The sequence below is a fragment of the Palaemon carinicauda genome, chromosome 7 (assembly GCF_036898095.1).
Source record: "Palaemon carinicauda isolate YSFRI2023 chromosome 7, ASM3689809v2, whole genome shotgun sequence".
In the NCBI taxonomy this organism is placed as follows: Eukaryota; Metazoa; Arthropoda; class Malacostraca; order Decapoda; family Palaemonidae; genus Palaemon; species Palaemon carinicauda.
This window is the reverse complement of record NC_090731.1, coordinates 89,711,307-89,729,508: the sequence shown is the minus strand read 5'-3', so window position 1 is coordinate 89,729,508 and position 18,202 is coordinate 89,711,307. Positions and strand designations below refer to the sequence as shown.

Here is an 18,202-nt window from a genome sequence, read left to right as displayed (position 1 = left end):
ACCCTAGCAGTACCAGCTGAACTCGGATGAGTCCCTTGTTAGGCTGGGAGGAACGTAGAGAGTAGAAGTCCCCTTTTTGTTTTTGTTTCTTTGTTGATGTCGGCTACCCCCCAAAATTGGGGGAAGTGCCTTGGTATATGTATGTATGTATGTAAAACATATTGAGAGTATAGGCAAGGTATGATAGAAATCTAACATATAAAATATGGAAAAGCAATAAAATGTTGAAAAGCAATAAAATATGGAAAAGCACTAAAATGTGTTGAAGACCAAACAAATTAACAATATTCAAAACAAGCTAGAATAAAAGAATTAGAAACATATCCTCAGGATAGATAACTCTCAAAATCTTGAATTATCTCTATATACCAATATTCTCTATCACGATTTTATGAGCTTGAGTCAGGTAAGTGTGTACCTTAATTGTAAATGAATCAAACTCAGGACTTTGAAACCTGTTTTCACCTCCCCTGGTTCTCTTTTATACAAAGTACTGTATCAGTCTTTTCACATTTCTTTTGACTGAAGAAAGGCAACACTTTCCATTATAAAGTATCTTGGGGAAAGATTTATATCCATGAATCTTACCTGAGATTCAAGTGTTGTTACATACTTCTAAGAAAGAAATTTGACAATTGCTTTCAGAATACAAGAATTTTCGCAATCAGTTTGTTAGACCTTTGTTCCCTATGGTAAACTGAGTTGGTGTAAAAATCTGGCAATAGTATAAGGTGTGAACTGGCATAATCTTGCATCCACAACTTTTATAATGATTTTTTTCTGTGGCTCTAGCTTTTACCTACTTAGGATTGTCATTATTTACTACTTGTGTTGATTTGTTTACTGTTTTTTTTTTTTTTTTTTTTTTTTTTTGTTTTTTGTAAAACTTCTTTGACCTAATTATAATAATTAGTAAATTTTTGTTTTTTTAAGAGTAATGTATACATAGAAAAAAAATCCATAGACATGAATAAGTATTGGTTTAAGGAACAAAACTTTATTTTCAAGGTGATGGCTAAATGAGGTTGACTTTTTGTAGAATAGTAAAAAAAGTAGCGTGCATTTTGTTGAGTGGTTGTTCTTAGTCTTCTGTAATGCACTTCTCAGTGGCTCTTGGGTAATTTCAGATGAATTATTTGTTGTTTAATTTGTGATTTAGATTGTGTATGTTAAAGTTTGTTGGTGCAAAGTACAAATTGCAGCATTTTACATAATTTCAGGTTGAAAAGTCTAGGTAACTAAAATTTATGATAATATTCTTTCACAAAGAAATAAGGCAAGTTTGAGGATAGTCTTCTGCAAAGAAATGTAACTGTTTTTGCCTGAAGGTTTCAGTGACGGTTATGATTTTGCAGAATGTGTGGTGGAAGCTACTGTGGAAATTGAATCTGGTGGTTCTATTAGTGGAAATTTGCCTGGCGAGGACGACGTGCGGCTGGACCGAAGAGAATTAAAAAGTGAACCGGGTGATGTTATGGCGGAGGTATATAGTGAAGCATCAGAACTAACTGATCCTGCATCTCACTCAGGCGAGGGACTAGACCCCAGGCATTCTGTACTTTATCCTCTAGGTACGTGGAATGGCTGAGGCTTATGTTTGTGTAAAGTACTGTAGCAGCGTCTATGAGTAGAACTCGATTGCAGTTATTTTCCTGAAAGAACCAGTAGATTTTGTGGACATTGGAGTCTAATTTTGTTAAATTTTAGGTTCTTGGGATTTTTTGGTGGTGTTTCAGATATTGGTTAGTGGTTGGTTGAAGGCATTCTTGTTTCTTGTATTTAGTGGGTTGTTAATTACATGCAGTCTTCTAAATCTTGTTAAAGGTCTGATTTATTTTGCTAATCACTACAGTGTGTGCATTGATAACATTTCTTTACCTCTCTACAACTCTTTTTAAAATTTTGTGTGATTCTAGATTGTAAATTTACTTTTGAAAAACATATTTGAGCTGTTTCTTCTTCAATTGCACAAAAAATGGTCTCATTGAGAAATTATGAGATTTTTAGTGATCAGTCCATTCTGAAGGAATGTTATAATTCATTCAGTGTGCCTTATTTCCAATATTGTTCTCTTGTCTGGCCTTCAGCTGCTGTTTGTTATCTTAATTTGTTGGACAAAAAACTTGATATTAATCTGGCACAGTTGTTTATGTAGTTCTTAATGAGTATTGCATAAGATTTTTCATAATTCTGACCATTCTTTGCATTCAGGCCTTCCAAGGCTTTACCATCCTTTATGCAGTACTAAGTATGCAATTAATTCTAATAGTCATGCCTTCAAGATTATAAGGCTCAATACTACTGTACACAGTATTCTAGAAGATTTAATCCTACTGTGACAAGTGTGTGGAATGATCTTCCTAGTCAGGCAGTTGAAGCGGTAACTAAATAAGTTCCAACTTGCAGTGACTGTCTTTATGTTGAACAGGCTTACATAAGTCTCTCTTCATAGTTATATATGACAGATCTGTTTGTATGTTACTGATCTTAAGATATTTTATGATAATTCATTGTTACTTCCCATATAGTTTATTTTCATATTTTCTTTCCTCACTGGGCTATTTTTCCTTGTAGGAGCCTTTGGGCTTTTAGCATCTTGCTTTTCCAACAAGGGTTTTAGCTTAGCTAGTAATGATAATAGAAATATACATGTACTCTGTTCTTATTAGATGGTTCCTTAATATCTAATATTTTGGCATTTTTTTTGCTGTTGTATGAATTTGATTGCAAGTTAACAATAGATGCCATAGAGAATATAAAGTTCAAGTCGATTAACATCTGGCCAAAGTTATGGACAGATGGCAGCATGTCTGACCATTAGTAGTGTTTCTCTCTCTATCATTTCGGGAGAGTTGATTTTTTTAGGGGTAAGAATCTTGCCTCTTTTATCGGACATTTAGCAATACAGCAAAGTATTAGTGACAGGATTAGTTTGATTCTGTGTGTGTGATCAAGGGTGTAAATGAGCATTATTGCGTTGAAGGGATGCCATAGGAAACCACAAAAGGATCTGATCAGAGGTGCTGCCATCTGGCTACAACCATCTCTTACCAACCCATTAATGAGACCATAACAGTTTTGAGTTGTTTGATTGCCATGTAAAGTTATTTTCAGTGCTTTTGTTCAGTTTTTTTTTTTTTTTTTTGTGATGGTATTTGTATTGTCCTACTTTAGTTTGTTCTCATATTAAGTTATAAGTTTGTTATTTCATAGATCTGTTTTGATTTAATCTTTATTTTTTTCTAAAGTAATAATGTCCTTTTCATTTCGTTATATTAAAAAGCTGTGGTACCAGATGCTTTATACAGTATTCAGGTATTCCTTTATAGGAATACTGAATGTTTAATGCTACCTCTTAGAATTGTGTCTTTACTATTACCCTGTATTGTAGATAAATTTATTAACATCATTTCATTTTTATGTAGCATTCAGTTTATTATAAAATACTATGGTTGTGTAACCAAAAATCTAGCAGCAATGATCAAGTTAGGATATTGAGAATTTGTTTGTATTTAGTTTTTATTATATTCCCTATAAGACTCATTTTTAATTTCTTGAAAGCCCTTATATATTTTTTTTATAGAATGGAAAGATTTTGCTTACAATATTAGGATTATACTGTACCATATTTTTTTTACCCTTAAAGTATGCCGGTAATTGAAGTTCACATTAATCCTCACTAATCTGCCTCTAGTTTAGGGAAAATCCATGCTTTAATAGCCGAGTTACGCTTACTTAGGTAGGCTCTATCTGACAAACCATAGGTGAGGATAACATCATGATATGTTTGACAAAATTTGTTTAACGTTTGGTATATACTATTGATTATTCCATTAGAGGAAGTAAATTTATACTTTTACTGTGTAGGATACAAGTTTATCCTGGAAATGATTTATGGAAACTAGGCTTATCATGCACTAATTAAGATATGAATCATAAATTTAGGGAAGTTTGTTACAAAACTTTTTTTTTTTATATATTTGAACTAATTTGTTCAACAATTGATCTGCAAAATGAGTTATTTTTCTATCAATTATTCATGCTGAATATTTGTAGGCTAGGCTACCACAAATAATAAATAAGTTAAACATACACAATACATAAGTCTTAATAAATTTTCATATTTTATCTTTGGGTCTGAATTGATAAACACATTTGTCATGACTGTGAATGTCACAAATAATAGGTAAGTGTTACACAACCTTTTTATTGTATTTTTTTTTATTTTTTGTGATCTGATTGGATAGATACCTTTAAGACTACACATGTGCATTTTACTTTTAAGATTGCACTTTATTTTACTTTTAAGACAAGGCTTTCACCTTTTATTGGTTGTGTCTTATCTAGCTTCGTGTGTTAACTGCATATATTTTCAATGAGCTTTCTCACATTTTCTTACTGTTTTGTTTATTTTATTGTGAAAAGCATTATCTTTTTGTATACCTGCCTATAGTCCTTAAACAAACCTTTTATTAAGTTATTTCAGTCTTTTGTTCAGGTTTTTCATATCCAAAGTTTGTTAGTATGTTATTACAAAAACCATATTATAATCAACAAATTTGATCATTAAGATGTCGATCCTGATAAAGGGTCTCTGTTGAAAAGAGGGTTAAGTTCAGTTACTAAGATCCAAGTCGTTAGAAACGCGTAGTTCTCATGCGAAGCAGTTTTTATCAAATTACTACAGAAAATAGGAGAGATTAAAAGTGGAAGAAGCTGTGAAAGATAATTGGGAAAAGACCAGAGCAAATGGACATAAATTAACCTGTAGTATGCAATGCCTGGAGAAGTGAAGGGTGGTAACGAGAACCATTTATTAAATTGGACCAAACCATTGGAAATTTTACTGCTTCACTATACTGGGTTCCTTTATGAGACATCAAAGAAGTGGAGCTGGGGGGAGAGTGACTGCTCCCCGCACTCTAGTTTTGGGGTGTTTGAATGTGCGTGGATGTAGTACGATAGAAAGTAAAAGATTTGAGATTGGAAGTATTTTTAGGAATAGAAGGATGGATATATTGGCTTTGTGTGAGACAAAGATGAAAGGGAAAGGTGAAGTGATGTTTGGTGAAATGTCTGGTAGTGTCTGTGATTGAAAGGGGAAGAGCAAGAGAAGGTGTGGCTTTATTGCTGAGTGAATGGATGACAGGTAAAGTAGTGGAATGGAAGGAGATATCATCTAGGTTAATGTGGGTAAGGGTTAGGTTGGGTAGGGAATGTTGGGCTTTTGTCATTGCGTATGGTCCAGGTTGTGAGAAAAGTGAAGAGGAGCAGAATGAGTTCTTGAATGAATTAACTAGGTGTGTAGAAGGACTGGGTAGAAGAAATTATGTAGTTGTCATGGGTGACTTAAATGCTAGAGAGGTAGAAGGTGTCATTGGGAAATATGGCGTACCAGGTGAAAATGAGAGTGGTGAAAGACTGGTGATACGTGTGTTGAGCAAGAGATGGTGATAAGTTCTAGCTTTTTCAAAAAGGAAGATAAAAACAAGTATACATGGGTAAGAGTGGTAGAAAGGGCGTTAATGGATTATGTGTTGATAACTAAAAGAATGTTTGGAAGATTGAAAGACGTGCACGTGTTTAGGGGTCTGGCTAACGGTATGTCTGATCATTTTTTGGTGGAAGGAAAATAAGTTGTAGCAAAAGAGTGGGGGAATAGAGTAGGTGGATGTAAAAGGGAGCTAGTGAGAGTTGAAGAGCTAATAAAACCAGGGGTAAAAAGTAAATATCAAGAAAAGTTGAAAAATGCCATATGATGAAGTGAAAGTAAGAGATACTGGTAATTTAGAGGAGGAGTGGAAGTTAGTAAAAGAAAATTTTGTTGGGATTGCAAGTGATATGTGTGGCAAGAAATGGTGCAATAAAAGAGTAAAGGTAAAAGTGGAAGAGAAAAAGAGGGCTTTTGAAGAATGGCTTCAGAGTAACAGTGTAGAGAAGTATGAAAGATATAGAGAGAAAAATGTGGAGGTAAAGCGCAAGGTAAGTGAGGCAAAGAGGGCAGCTGACCTGAGATGGGGTCAGAGATTGGGTCATTCATATGAAGAGAATAAGAAGAAGTTTTGGAAAGAAGTGAAGAGAGTAAGGAAGGCTGGTTCAAGAATTAAAGAGACAGTGAAAGATGGAAATGGAAGGTTGTTAAAAGGAGAGGTGGCAAGGAAAAGGTGGCCGGAGTATTTTGAAAGTTTACTGAATGTTGAGGATAATAGGGAGGCAGATGTAATTACTGTTGCAGGTGTTGAGGTGTCGGTGATGGGAGATGAGAATGAGAGAGAGATTACAAGAGAGGAAGTGAGGAGAGCACTAGATGAAACGAGAGTAGGAAAAGCATCTGGTATGGAAGGTGTGAGAGCTGAGATGTTGGAAGGGGGTGTGACTGTACTTGAATGGTTGGTGAGATTGTTTGATATGTGTTTTGTGTTGTCAATGGTACCAGTAGATTGGGTTTGTCCATGTATTGTACCACTATACAAGGGGAAGGGAGATGTGCATGAGTGTTGTAATTCAAGGGGTATTAGTTTGTTGAGTGTAGTTGGAAAAGTGTATGGTAGAGTACTGATTAATAGGATTAAGGATAAAACTGAGAATGCAATCTTAGAAGTACAGGGTGGTTTTAGGAGAGGTAGGGGTTGTATGAATCAGATTTTTACAGTTAGGCAGATATGCGAGAAATATTTAGCAAAAGGTAAGGAGGTGTATGTTGCGTTTATGGATCTGAAGAAAGCGTATAATAGAGTTGATTGGGAAGTAGTGTGGAATGTGATGAGGTTATATGGAGTTGGTGGAAGGTTGTTGTAAGCAGTGAAAAGTTTCTACAAGAGTAGTAAAGCATGTGTTAGGATAGGAAATGCAGTGAGCGATTGGTTTCTGGTGAGAGTGGGACTGAGACAGGGATGTGTGATGGCACCGTGGTTGTTTAATTTGTATGTTGATGGATTGGTGAGAGAGGTGCATGCTCGAGTGCTTGGACGAGGATTGAAACTGGTAGACGAGAATGACCATGAATGGGAGTAAATCAGTTGTTTGCGGATGATACTGTACTGGTTGTAGACGTGGAAGAGAAGCTTGGCCGATTAGTGACAGAATTTGGAAGGGTGTGTGAGAGAAGGAAGTTGAGAGTTAATATGGGTAAGAGCAAGGTTATGAGATGTACAAGAAGGGACGTTGTGTGAGGATGAATGTCATGTTGAATGGAGAGTTACTTGAGGAGATAGATCAGTTTAAGTACTTAGAGTCTGTTGTTGCAGCAAATGATGGAGTGGAAGCAGATGTACGTCAAGAGGGAATGAAGGATGCAAAGTGTTGGGGGCAGTTAAGGGAGTAGTAAAAAATAGAGGGTTGGGCATGAATGTAAAGAGAGTTCTGTATGAGAAAGTGATTGTACCAACTGTGATGTATGGATCGGAGTTGTGGGGAATGAAAGTGACGGAGAGACAGAAATTGAATGTGTTAGAGATGAAGTGTCTAAGGAGTATGGCTGGTGTATCTCGAGTAGATAGGGTTAGGAACGAAGTAGTGAGGGTGAAAATGGGTGTAAGAAATGAGTTAGCTGCTAGAGTGGATATGAATGTGTTGAGGTAGTTTGGCCATGTTGAGAGAATGGAAAATGGCTGTCTGCTTAAGAAGGTGATGAATGCAAGAGTTGTTGAGAGAAGTACAAGAGAAAGGCCAAGGTTTGGGTGAATGGATGGAGTGAAGGAAGCTCTGGGTGATAAGGAGGATAGATGTGAGAGAGGCAAGAGAGCGTGCTAGAAATAGGAATGAATGGCGAACGATTGTGACGCAGTTCCGGTAGGCCCTGCTGCTTCCTCCGGTGCCTTGGATGACCGTGGAGGTAGCAGCAGTAGGGGAGTCGGCATTATGAAGCTTCATCGGTGGTGGATAATGTGGGAGGGTGTGCTGTGCCACCCTAGCAGTACCAGTCGAACTCGGTTGAGTCCCTTGTCAGGCTGGGAGGAACGTAGAGAGGAGATGTCCCCTTTTTTGTTTCATTTGTTTGGTGTCGGCTACCCTCCCAAAATTGGGGGAAGTGCCTTGGTATATGTATGTATCCACTTCAGTAGAATGCGAATGGCAATTAACAGGGCTCTCAAGTATTGAGAGGTTGAGAGACTAAAAGCCAATAGACGTTCCATATTGCATGTTGATACATGTGGAACATAACTTGAAATGATGTTTTGTGGCAGTTGTCACAGTCGTAATTACCGATGGTGGGTGCTGTGTAACCATAAGAAGTTCCAGCATTTGTCCGTCCAGCTTAAACATTCTAGTCCATCCATCCAGTTACACATTAACTGGCAATATAAAGGAAATTTGTGTTCTAAGCAGTGAAAAGATTTATTGTTACTAGATGTTGATTTTTAGTCAGTACCATTTTCTTGCAATTACATTAGGTAAATGAATCCTTGAAAATAATGTATTTCTATCGTACCAGTTGTTAATGTTTCAAGGCAAATTAATTTCTTGGTGTCATTGAAAAGTTTGATAATACAGATAGGTGCAGTGAAAAGGGGGTTTTGGAGTAAAAGTTTACTATTAACTGATTAGGAATATATGGAGTGGAGATTTTTTGATATTGGTCAGTCAGTGGCATTGAAGTTTTGCTGAATTTTATTTAATTGTACTCAGTTATTTTATTCATTAGGTCAAATAGTAATATATAAGTTCTAGTTAAATCACTTTAATGTAAATTAATAAGTAATGGAATTATCTATATGAACCTCCCCTGATTATATTGCTTCTCTCTAAACAAATTAGGAATATTATTTCTAAAGTAGGCAGTCTTATCCAAATAATACTCAACAGCTCTCATAGGATGTGGAAACCTATTCTTTGATCCATTAATAACTTTTCTTTCTAAAGAAGGTATTTGAAAGAATTGTGGTAAATTTTTTAATTTTGAAATTCTAGCTCTGAATGTAAACAAAGTATATTAAATCATCTCATTTTCCCAAATTACTATTATAAAAAAGAGCTTGTATCTCGCTTGTACATTAGGTAAAGCCAATGCCAGTAGAAAAGTGTGTCTACTGTGAGATCTTAAACAGAAAGATTTTCCAAAGGTTTAAAACGTAACCCTTTTAAATAATGTAATATTGTACATCTTAATAAAAAAAAGCTAAAATGGATTGTTTATTTCTCCTAAATACAGAAATTTAAAATTATTTAGAAATCCAAACGAGCCTTAGCGAGAGAATGCAAATCATGATCGCCCAGAAAAAATTCTTTTGAACAATACTGTTAGACAGTAATTACTAACGTCTAAAGTCACTATAGCTTAATTAATGCTAAAAATCTTGAAACATGGCCAACCCACTGCTAACTTGATAACATGAGATCGATGCAGACAGAAAGAAAGTATGATTGTGTGGCATACCAAAGCCATGATTATTGCCATTTGCTGTTAGGTTGTTTCAATACTATATTAAAGATCAAGCCTATTGGAAGGAAAGAAAGAAATTTTTGTTTTTTTTTATAAACCTCTATAATCTGAGCTTAAAGAGAAACGATGTGAATATCGGGGATGTTCATAGCAATAATTATTTTATGATTTACAAAATACAAACAAAGGTGATTAGATGCCAATTTTTCTTTTAGAATTTTTCATCTATAACTTTATCATGGGAATACTAATGAAAACTTTATTTTGTTTTAATTCTGTATCATGCCCCTGTTGAAGTGTTATAGCTTGATGGTAATCAGTTAAAGAAATGGGAAAATGTCTAATCTTTTATGTGTATCGAGACATTTTTTGCAGTGACATTTTAAATTGTAATAGCTAAACATGCTCTGATCAAGTGTCTTTTTACCAGCCTTGCCAGGGCCGTCGGGAGCAGCAGGAAATCAAGACACTATAGGGCCTCATGAACCAGGGGGTGAGTACTACAGTAAACATAATTTAACAAGCCTGCCCTCCACCGTGTCTGTCAGTCTTTATCAAAAAGGTATCCCTTAAGTCATTTCAGTTTCATTGGTTTATTCCATATTAAGAAGTTGAAAAATCTCTTGTCAATTTTTTTTTCCTCTTCAAATCTTTGCCTGTTCAAATTTGTCTTCTTTGTGTGATTATTGTATGTTATCAGTTATCTTTATTTATTTCTTCTTGGATTAAGAGTAGTCTGGACAGTTCTGGCTATTTTCTATGATCTAACATTAACACTACGTAAAACTATAATAAGAAAACACTCTCTCTCTCTCTCTCTCTCTCTCTCTCTCTCTCTCTCTCTCTCTCTCTCTCTCTCTCTCTCTCTCTCTCTCTCTCTCTCTCTCTCTCTCTCTCTCTCTTTTTTTTTGCATTGCTATACTTTACTTCCATTGGCTCTTCTTTCTATTTCCTCTTTAAAAACCACATTGTCACATACATTTGGTAGGTTTTTTTTCTTGTTCTTTTATGTCATTTGAGAGTCTTCTATGTCCATTAAGAATCTTTCTTTTCTATTAAGAATATTCACCCTTTAATGTGTAAGTACTTTTCTGTCTAGTATCTTTACCTATTGAACAGGTTTCCTTTGTGATATTTTTTCACTGAATAATTTCTTTTCATGCTTAGGTTCAAAATAAAAGTGACACCAAATAACCTCATGATTAAGCTTCATTTTAGTTTTTCACTTCCCTGTTCAAATATTTCTTATTACTTCATTTCCTGCTTCTACTCTCATTCCATAACTGTAACACCAGATTTTGCCCTCTGTAATGTTTTTGTTTTGAAATCGTCTGTGATTCTGTTTCATGTGCAGGATGATAATATAAATAGTAAAGAGTTGTATTTTGCTTAACTTTCTCTAACTGCTTATCTGTAGCCTCTTGTCTGTTGATAAGGATCTTGATCTTTATTTGAATTTCTTTTTCGTGATAAAAAGATTTGTGTCCATGTAATTTTATGATCCCTTCATTGCTATTACTGTATATCCTTGATTTAGTTTAATGTGATATTAGATATTGTCCAGTACAATATATTGAAAAGAAAAGTAATTTTGTTATTTGAATTATTATGATGATGATGTCAAAAGTGAGTTTAGGAGAGTTTACCCATATGGCTGCCACTACCACCACCATCTTTATCTTATTGTCTTGATTTAGAGATATTCAGCAGTGTATTCTGCATCAAAGTCCACTTACCATAAAGACTCATGGTCCATTAGACATTAACGCTCATGAAAAGTCTTTCAAATTATCATTCAAATGTACTAATTTTCAGAAGTAAGCTTTATTTAATGTTATTCTTTGTGGAATTTTCTTTTTGACTTAATGGAATGGTCTCAACTGGAATGGTCTTTATGGTATATTTATTTTATTTATTTTTTATTTTGTCTTTTGCTAAATTGTGTACATCAGTATTGGAGCGTTATGAACACGTTTGAGCTGTTCCTGTATGGGTTCATTTTTATTTTGATTGAGGGGATTATTTGAACCTGAGCCTGGAGCTATATGTACACATGCATTAGCTTCTAACTCCTTGTAACAATCTAGGTGAGGAAATCATAAGTTATATGCATAGTTTGTATTTTGCCTGCTGATAGGATGGTTATGAATGAGGATGATGCATCTGCTAAGGTGTGGGAAATGTATGGATGTGTGCTTGTATTTTTGACTCTAGGGTATAACTGCTGGTCTGTTGTGTACAAGGGTGCATAGTTTTAACCTTTCTTGCTATGGAATTGGCTTGTTAGTTCATTCTTCAATCTTTAGCCTCTGCATTGACTTTTGTATGTGCATCAGGATTACTTACCATGTAATTGTGCATGCATGCACAAGGGATCTGTTCAGTAGCTTATACTCTGAAATTAACCCTAACAATGATGAGAAAATAACTGGAAAGGCACCAATATTTGTACTTGCTTCTAGTTTTGAAGCATTTTGAACTCGTAGATATGCACTGTCCATGTAGAAAACTTTCATCATATTCAGGATTCAACTTTAGGTAATTCTTAGGTGTACAAGTGCAAGTTTCTAATGTTTTTAGCCAATTATTCAATCTTTTTTTTTTTTTTTTTTTTTATTTTCTTCCCCATACTTGACTATTTGATGTGAAACCTTTAAGTCAGGATTAGATTTCAAAACAAACAGTCTTATGACAACTTGGTCTGTCAAGTCATTTTTATATTTTTCTAGTGTCTACCATTGGTACCAAGTTTCTCTTTCACATATTTGTTTTTAATCTCTGGCCAATCTTAAAACCTTATCTTTTCTTTCCTATTTGTTTTAAAAGGAGGATGGGACTGACTTTGTTATTTCCTATTTAGATTGTACCCTTCTCACTTCCTTGATAGTCATTAATTTTTTTTAAGTATCCTGAATTTAGTGTGAGGTTGTTTTGCTTTGTTTTTCCATCAGCAAGTGTTGCAGTAAATATAATATTTAGTAATTGGAAAGAATACCACAAAGTTCCCTGCAATCCATACAGTATACCAGCTCTTGTTACTTAAATGTTTCGGCTTTGAAAATTTTACATTTTTATTCAGTGTAGTTATCCTTCTATCCTTATTCTCTCATCAATCATTCCACCTACTTTGGTTGACATTTATTTATTTAGATAGATGTTCAGTTTTAATCCATGGCATGTTGCCTCTTGATTGGGACGTTCAGTCAGTTAAAAACTTACCCCCTACTTTCTTCTTTTAATAGTAACATTTCTGTCAGTGATAGAAATATGATTTAGATGAATCACACTGCCATTGGTAGTTTGTGTATCCCATAATTCCCCTTGGGGCAGTTTTTACTAAGGACCTTGCACTTGTATCTATAGTACAATTCAAATCCTTTAGATAGTTGTCATCAATACACAATTCAGTTAAAGCACCACTTATTGGAATCTTAGTGTGATAGATTGAGCAGACTATGAATGATGGCAGTGATTTGCCAGCAGGCAAGTAACTTGTGTATTTAGAAAGGGATGAGGTTTGCCTTGGAACTCTTCAAAGTAACCTTAGTTTTGAAAATTTTGCATTATAAAGCATCAAAATGAGGTGAGTCCCTTTTATATATACTGCTCTTCCAGAAAATTTTCTGTCTTGCACATTGAACCATTCTATTTTGCTAGCTAGGTCACCTCTGCTTGTTGATATGAGTAATTTTGAGGTTATGTCACAGTGTACAGTTCATTGGTGCAGTAGCACTATTCTTTGAATAGGACAAAGAACATCATCAACAGTTGTCTAGTATTTTATTCCTCATTTATTAGTCCTCTGAAGAAGTTTTCACTTTCCATCCGTTTTAGATCGAGGCAAATGCTGTTTGGAAGAATCTTTGGCCATACTCTCTCTTTCTCTCTCTCTCTCTCTCTCTCTCTCTCTCTCTCCTCTCCTCCTCTCTCTCTCTCTCTCTCTCTCTCTCTTCTCTTTCTCTTTCTCTTTCTCTTTCCTCTTTCTCTTTCTCTTTCTCTCTCTTTCTCTTTCTCTTTCTCTTTCTCTTTCTCTTTCTCTTTCTCTTTCCTCTCTTTCTCTTTCTCTTTCTCTTTCTCTTTCTCTTTCTCTCTCTCTCTCTCTCTCTCTCTCTCTCTCTCTCTCTCTCTCTCTCTCTCTCTCTCTCTCTCTCTCTCTCTCTCTCTCTTTTTTTCATATTGGTAGAATCATTAGGTTAGTCAAAGTCTTGAAAGGGATTAGTTTATTTTGTTTATACTTTTCAATAGTATCCATATATGAAACTTAAATTCACTTGGTTTTTTAAGTATTGAAGAGGAATGAATTATTATTTTTTATTATTAGGATCTGTAGCATCTGAAATGAGTCAAATAATTTGGTTTGTCAAAGTATTGAAAGGAATTGATTTATTTTATCTATTTTATTAGTAAATAGCCATATCTGAAACATACAGAATAAATTGGTTAATATAATCAAGGATTGAAAGGGAATAAATGATGTTTTCTTTAGTCATTAGGATCTGAAGTCATTTCTGAAGCTGGTAAAATCATTTGGTTATTCAAAGTACTGAAAATGTTTGAGTGATATTTCTTTTGAATTTCTAGAATCCATAGCCATCTCTGAAACAGGTAGAATTGTTTGGTTAGTCAGAATAATAAAAAGGGATTATTTAATTTTCTTTTGAAAATTACGATCTGTAGTCATCTCTGCAATGGGTAGAATAATTTTGTTAGTTAGAGTATATATTGAAAAGGGACTAATTTGTGAGTTATTAGGATCTATACTATGGTATAACCATCTTTGAAATGGGTGGATTCATTTGGTCAGTTAAAGTATTGAAAGAGACTAAATGATTTTCATTTTCAAGTTAGCAAGATCTGTAGGTAATTGTGAAATAGCAGAAATATTTGCTTAGTCAGAAGATTATTGAAAATGCTCAAATGACTATCTCTTCAGTTATCGGTATCTAGAGCCATCTCTGAAACGAGTAGAATATTGGTTAGTCAGTGAATTTAAAGGGATGAAAGGATTTTCTTTTTTAAAGATGTTCCAATAGGATGAAATAAAATTATTTTTTTCTAATACTAGTTATTTGCTACAGTTCAAAGAAATGTTAGGGTATCCACTAATAACAGTCTATAATGTCAAGATTATCTATTCAATTTGATTAGGAATACTGTACTTTCTTCCCTCTACCAATGAGTACAGTAGTTATCTTCTCTTCAATTCTTTGGTTCTTTTACAAAAGCAAGTTTTACTATGTTAGAAGGGTTTTGTGTCGATGTTAAAATCATGGTGCGTTTTAACTGGACAGTAAATGAAAAGGTTACCAGTTCATCATTTCTTTCAACCATTCTTCTTTAGGCTTTTGTTCTTGTGTTGTAAAGGTGGCAGCAGCTTTTCATTTTGCATCTAAGTTTCCCTCATTTCATATCTGCTAAGAGTTTTTATCTCCTATAGCTTAGATTTACTCAGCTTGTAAATGCTGATCTATTAGCATATCATCAAGAAATAGAGTAAGAAGGAAGTTTTAGAGCTATTTGTATTTCATAAATGATATTTAGCTAGAAAAAGTGTGTGCTTCTATGACAGGCATTTCACCATTAATGTAATTACACTTGTACAATAGTTGTAATTATTGTTAATTGATGCTTTTACTGTATACAGTGTGTAGAGTTTTGTGAAAAGAACATAATCTGTCAGCTATGGTTAGTGCAGAAACTCTACAGTAGTTGGGTCATTAGGTTAGTTTGGTATTAGAGCATGTTTATGATGAAAGGAGGTTCTTAGAAATTCATGTAGCTGTTTGGCAGGTAGCTTGAGGAGTGTTAGCTCTGTTATTTTGATGGATGGAAATTTCAGAAATATTTTAGCTGTATTTTTTCTTTGGTATTCATTAGATATATATACTAAGTAATCTGAGTTAAACATTAGGCTATATATTGGTTAGGAAGATTTTTTTTTTTTTATTAGCTTGGTTAAAGTTTTTAAGCTTAATCTTTATTTATACCTACCATAATGTTATCCTTTAGTACTTCTAGAATATTTTATTGGTTAAGCTAGGTAGTGCATGTGTGTGTGAGTATGTGGCAACAAGTGTTGTGGAGTTTGTGTTGTACATTTTGGAGGTTATTACATTTATACATTCATCCTTTTAAGTGGCAGTTTTGTAAAGAAAAAAAAAAACAAGGTTTTTAGATATTCATGGTAGGTAAGCAGCTGTTTGTGTCTTTTATGTTGTGTAGGGAGGCACCTTGGGGTATACTCTTGGTAGTCCAATTGACCCATCATCATGCTAGCTTGTGTTACTTCTAAAAGTTTGTAGTTGATTAGCTTTTTTAAACTGATACTGCTGTGGAGGGCAGTGCTTGTTTGTTCTGCATGATGTTATATTTGTCATTTATTACAAAGAAAACATCAGTTACTTTTGTTAATCAATGAATATAACGCTTTGAAACTGATGGTTTCCAACTAGTATCCCTTTTTGTTTGTTTGAATCTTGTAGACAATGGATTGCAGGTCTAAAAGGTGTGATGGTAAAAAGGGATGATGATGATGATGATGATGTTGTTGATGATGTTGATGTTGAAGATGATATGTGGATGACCTGTGGTCCAGAGTCTAGTGCATGCTCCTCTCTGTACTGTAGTCCAGGGCCTTAAGTATAGTTGGTGAGAGTAGGGTATAGGGACCAAGTTGGACATTTAGGGAACTTTGGCCACGTGGCCTAGTGACTGCCCATTTAACTTTGGCCATCAGAGTTAAGAAGATAAACAGATATGGCTTAGCTTGGACCATGGCTTATGCACTGGCCAGTGTGCTGTGGCCTGTGCGGCCTTTCGCTGCTGCTTGTTTGGGTGGTCGGGTGTTTGGCAAGGCTGTGTGTGGCTGAGGATGGCTTGGGATGGCCCAGGCTTAGTAGTCATCCTGCATCAAGTGTACAACTTTGACTCAGGAGCCATTGTAAAATTTGGAAATCTGGCTGGGAACGTGATCATAATGCTCATGTCGTACTGATTGATAAAGGTATTGAAGGGCGGTGTTGGTAATGATGCCAGAATGGCCACTGATTGATACTTAACGTGCATCCTCCTCTCCTTCTCCTTCTCCTCCTACGCAGCAGCGCCAGGGGGTGCTGCCTGTGAGGCTCTGAACCTGTCGCTGCGATCACCTCTGCCCCAGGCCAACGGGACACTCCATCAGCCAGTGCTTCATCATCACCACCATCTCCAACAACAACCACCACAGCAGCAACACCTTCATCACCACCACCATCAACAACCACACCACCACCACCACCACCACCACCACCAACAGCTTCACCATAATAGCCACCAGCAACCACAACAACAGCCACAACCACAACCATCTCCCACACCAATATCAACTACACCTGTTAACCATGTTGCTGCCACAGATACTAAGGAGACATTTGAGGTGAAGTTCCATCCTTCAGTGGCAGTGGCAGCTGCAGCTTCTGGTCTGGTGTACCCCGAGGTTGCCCTTGATTTAGCATCAGATAAAATGGCTGGATTAATGACTGCTGGAGAAGCAGGGGAGGATGGCAGCAGGCTAGATGCCTCACCAGAGTACAAGACAAAATTGTACCCATGTCCAGAGTGCCACAAAGTGTTCCGTCACCCCATGTCTCTCCACCATCACCGCCATGTGCACAAGGGTACTTATACTTGTCACTCTTGTGGCAAGGTGTTCTCCCGACGTTGGGATCTCCATCGTCATCTGCACCGCTCCAAGATGGGCTGCCGTCGCCCTAACCATGTAACTACAGCTGCTGTAGTGGCTTCTTCAGTTCCTGGAACTGTTACTACTACTGCCACTGCTGCTGCTGCTGCCGGCGTTGTAGCTGCGCACCGAGCCGAGTTCACTCTCGATCTGAACAACCCCCCTTCCAACTGACTGTGATATGAATAGGCGATACTAGAACATAGAGACATTACATATGTAGAATTGTATTTGTTGTGTTGTTGCGACAGTGCCACTTGGCCTGGCACTAACTCTGTGATCACCAGCCAAAGATGGAGGAGTGCAGGCGCCCCTGTCAGAAATATTATGCCGACACCACTGCGCCATGTCCGAGATTACCCCCCAAACCCATATTACATTTATTCTACTATAACCCATCCCCTCTCAAGGACACACACACTCCGTTTTGGTCTGTTTGAGTTAATATAAGAGCAATGGAAAAATTCCCTCTTGCATCATTGCTTGGTTTTAGTCAGTTGATTTAGTCATTAGACTGCCTGTATGTGATAATAATGTACCGTACCCAGTGATGCTTAATTAATTCTTCACGTTTTGGTTCTCTGTGATATTTTGCTTTATTTGAGTTGCCATCATTATTACCTTTCTGGCAACAGTTCCCTTAGGCTTGTTATTATTATCTCTTGACTCCCAACTTCTTTCCTGCCACTCAACTATATATATATAAATTATATATATATATATATATATAAAGTATATTTAGAGTGTTGGTATTGTTGTTCCTATAAACCTTACATTATCAGCTACCAACCGTGAATGGTATGTCGAAACTTAGGGCAATAATAAATGTTATTATGATGACTGCTAAGGATTATTTATTATTCCTTTTTATTTAATGTATAGTTTCATTTACTACCAGAAAACATGTGATAGCATTCTGTTTCAATACTTGGCAATCCTTGAACGATAAATTTAATTTTATTTACCATGAGTAAAAGGACGATATTTTATAACTCATAATTCAGTTACGTGCAGGGTTTTTTTCGCATGGAAATAAAAGGGTAATAGGAAATGGGGTAAATGAGCTTTTTCTTCTGAAAATCTTTTCTTAGGGAATTTTA

General features: G+C 35.7%; 1 protein-coding gene across 7 annotated transcripts in view; it reads left to right on the top strand.

Annotated features, from left to right (window-relative positions):
* Window positions 1-17,944, top strand: part of LOC137643962 (protein abrupt-like) — an 88,855-nt gene extending 70,911 nt beyond the window's left edge. For 4 of the 7 annotated variants that reach the window (XM_068376775.1, XM_068376778.1, XM_068376777.1 and 1 more), the window contains exons 5-7: window positions 1,356-1,571; window positions 9,813-9,944; window positions 16,480-17,944. In XM_068376775.1, the coding sequence (XP_068232876.1) occupies window positions 1,356-1,571; window positions 9,813-9,944; window positions 16,480-17,276 (1,145 nt within the window). In that variant the 3' untranslated portion in view covers window positions 17,277-17,944. The remainder of the gene's footprint in view (window positions 1-1,355; window positions 1,572-9,812; window positions 9,945-16,479) is intronic. The other 3 variants (XM_068376781.1, XM_068376779.1, XM_068376780.1) reach the window with 3 other exon arrangements.
* Window positions 17,945-18,202: the final 258 nt, after the last annotated feature.